Source organism: Astatotilapia calliptera, chromosome 4 (assembly GCF_964374335.1).
Source record: "Astatotilapia calliptera chromosome 4, fAstCal68.1, whole genome shotgun sequence".
Lineage (NCBI taxonomy): Eukaryota > Metazoa > Chordata > Actinopteri > Cichliformes > Cichlidae > Astatotilapia > Astatotilapia calliptera.
This window is the reverse complement of record NC_137425.1, coordinates 3,393,647-3,396,915: the sequence shown is the minus strand read 5'-3', so window position 1 is coordinate 3,396,915 and position 3,269 is coordinate 3,393,647. Positions and strand designations below refer to the sequence as shown.

General features: G+C 42.7%; 1 protein-coding gene across 1 annotated transcript; it reads left to right on the top strand.

Moving 5' to 3' along the window:
• The first annotated feature begins 220 nt into the window (after positions 1-220).
• nog1 (noggin 1) lies at positions 221-1,672 on the top strand. The gene has a single exon (XM_026164011.2). It carries the CDS (start codon positions 612-614, stop codon positions 1,284-1,286), a length of 675 nt encoding a protein of 224 aa, XP_026019796.1. The 5' UTR covers positions 221-611; the 3' UTR covers positions 1,287-1,672.
• The last annotated feature ends 1,597 nt before the right edge of the window (positions 1,673-3,269 follow it).

The window sequence follows — 3,269 nt, the reverse complement described above, 5'->3', positions numbered from 1 at the left end:
TTTGTGTAATAAAACTTTCTCTGAGGTGTTTAAGTAAAGTTGTCGTTACTAGTTTGTATTTTTTCATGAGGTGTTCTGGGAGCCTGCTGCAGAGGCTCGCAGCAGAAGGATTCACCAGATGACCAACACCCCTGATGAATGAAAGCCTGGTTTAAGAAAGTCTGGAAAACCGACAGGGGGCGTCTCCTCTCCCTCCGTCCCCCGCCTCCCCCTCCGGCACCCTCCTCCAGTGTGGTGGAAGAAGGAGGTATTGGGGATCTCCTCCTAGACAACAAACCCACATTCAAAGAGGGGCACACGAATTACATCACGCTCCGTGCGGAGGATATAACGGAGGTTGCGAGTTACGCTCAGCGCTTTTCTGCAGAGGACACAAGTGGAGCATCATGCCGAGCAGAGGCGCGCGAAGCTCGAGGACGCATGATCTGATCTTTGCCTTTAGAAGTCGTTTCCACTAATGCTTCGTGGAACAATCTTTTATTTCTATCGCGGATTTTTATCATGGGAATCTGAATATTAAGGGACTCTAGAGGCCCACGTTTGGATACGGCTCACGCGTAATTGCGCACAAGTGGACAATAAGCAGCTCCGTGTGCGTGAGGATCTCATCGATGAACATGGATCAGTCTCACCAGTGTATTGCCATGTATCTGCTGGTGCTGTCTCTCGGACTTGTGATGGATAGAGGGATTTGTCAGCACTACTACCTTCTCCGTCCCATCCCGAGTGACAGTCTGCCGCTGGTGGAATTAAAAGAGGACCCGGATCCTGTCTTTGACCCCAAGGAGCGAGATCTTAACGAGACTGAATTAAAGAGCATCCTGGGAGACTTTGACACTCGTTTTTTGTCCGTGTTACAGCCCACGGAGGACAAATTCACCGGGAACGATGAGCTCGACGACTTCGAGATCCAAAAGCCGGGGGGAGTACTCCCGAAAGAAATCCGAGCGGTGGATTTTGACATCCAGTTCGGCAAGAAGCACAAGCCCAGCAAGAAACTGAAGCGGCGCCTGCAGCAGTGGCTGTGGGCCTACTCATTCTGCCCGGTCGTGTACACCTGGACCGACCTGGGGAACAGATTCTGGCCGCGGTTTGTGCGAGTGGGCAGCTGCCTGAGCAAACGGTCTTGTTCTGTTCCGGAGGGGATGGTGTGCAAACCTGCGAACTCTACCCACCTGACGATACTGAGATGGAGATGCGTGCAGAGGAAGGGGGGGCTAAAGTGCGCCTGGATACCGGTGCAGTACCCGATCATTACAGACTGCAAATGCTCCTGTTCGAGTTAAAACACAAGACTCTGAAGATAAATTATAAGCTCAGTATTTTTTTTTCCAAATCTCTTTCACGTGCACTACCGAGTGTAGGAATGTATTTTCTGTATATGCGGTGCCACGCAGTTATATAACTCCATGTACAAAATCAGTATTATTTGTAACCAGAGTCTACTTTATTTGTGGAGAATATTGGTTATATATTTTGTATTTATGGAGCGATAGAGCCACGTAAGGACTTGCTGTTTTCAAAACGCGGACGCAGCGAATCGACCTCAGAGTTAAACGTGGATTATTGATACAGTTTTGTGTCAGTGACTTGTTGTTATCCTGTAAATTTAAGGAAATGTGCTATTTATTCTTTATATTCGTACAATAAAACGACACTGAAATGATTTAAACATGATTTTCCTTTACTTCTTATCACTTTTATACCCAATCTGAGCGATTACACATTAAGTCACCTGCCACATTACGCACAGCCTGTAGTTCCCACGCTAAAACCATTTTACGCATCGTGTTCTTATTACAGTTATGGTGGCTGGCCTTCCCTGTCTTACAGCTTATTTCATAACAGTACATAATTATAGAACCAGACGGAGATTTGGCTATAAAACTACTCATTATTGGGGGGAAACGTTTCTCATGGTATCATATTGGTCTTATCAGTAGTCAATTATCACTTTCTGATTTATATACAACAGGTCACTGGTTCTCTTCAGTTAGCCAGAACTATCTTATCAGTGCTAAGGCTGTCAGTCACACATCGGGTCCTTTACAAGCTGATTATAGAAGAAGTCTCACATGTCTCACTTTCTTTCATCTGCACAAGCCCTCCTCCTCATTTTCAGCCCAGCAGGAGATTTGCTGGAGAATCAGAGGCTGATACTACATGACTGTTAATAAGCTGACACCATTAAAATCTGGATAAAGTATTTTCTTCATAGTGCAGTTTGTTCATTAAAGGTCTGATGTCTCCTGGGTAAATACTGAGCGTGCAAAAGAGCTAAACATACAAAAAAGCTCAACTTTCTTTACAGTTAGGAAAGAGATTACAGTCAGTAAATATGCACAGAAACAATCTGATTAAAAATTAAGATTAAACACAATGATGGGGAATATTTTCCTGTAGATGATGGGAAGCGCTCAATTTGAGCATAATTTTGCAGCCTTGCACACATTCAGTTGCAAATATCAACGTGAGTCATTATAAACATGCTCAATTTATTTAAATCAGGGAAGAACGTGGCATAAAATATTGCATTACAGTCTTGCGTTCATTAGCTTTATATTGCATAGGTATATAAGGCAGTAGTGATGACAGGTTACGTGCTTTACTCAAAAATGAAAATACTTTTTAGGCAATAGATGAATGATGTGAAGAATCACGGTATAATTCAAAGATTGCATATACTTGTCATTACTTCATAACACTTCCAATACATAATTTCAATCTAAGGCTTTACTCGACATTGTGGTACTGCAGTTTTACTGTAAATGACAGAGCTGGGTTTTCTTCCCTTTGCTGTGTAACACACAGTAATGCATCTTCTTACAAACATAGTGATTTTATCCCAGTCGCTCTGAATCAGTAAAGGCATCTGTGTGTGAACTTTGTGTGAATTATTTTGAATTTAGTGGGAAAAGACTTATACAGTTTACAGCTGTATTAAATAATCTGTATATTCTGTAATGGCCTATCAAAACATAATGGGCCTTTTCAAAGCTACACGGTGTTAGATTTTAACAGCATTGCATTAAAAAGAAATATTGTGGCGGTCTTGTTCATTGTTATTCAAGCTGACATCTTTATATCTTTTTTTTTTTAACTTTGGCACCGCCGCTAAAATCCAAGGGATGCTCTGTGTGTTTGATCACAGCTGTAGGGTTTATAATATGAATAGTTTTAATGTAGCGTTTCTAATCGTTTTGTGAAGCTGCTTCTGTCTCACACTGACTGAGACAACCCCCCCCACCCCTCAGTTGTTCCAGAGCCTC

Coding starts and splice junctions, on each gene's coding strand:
- nog1 (XM_026164011.2), top strand. CDS start 612: ATGAACATGGATCAGTCTCACCAGTGTATTGCCATGTATCTGCTGGTG.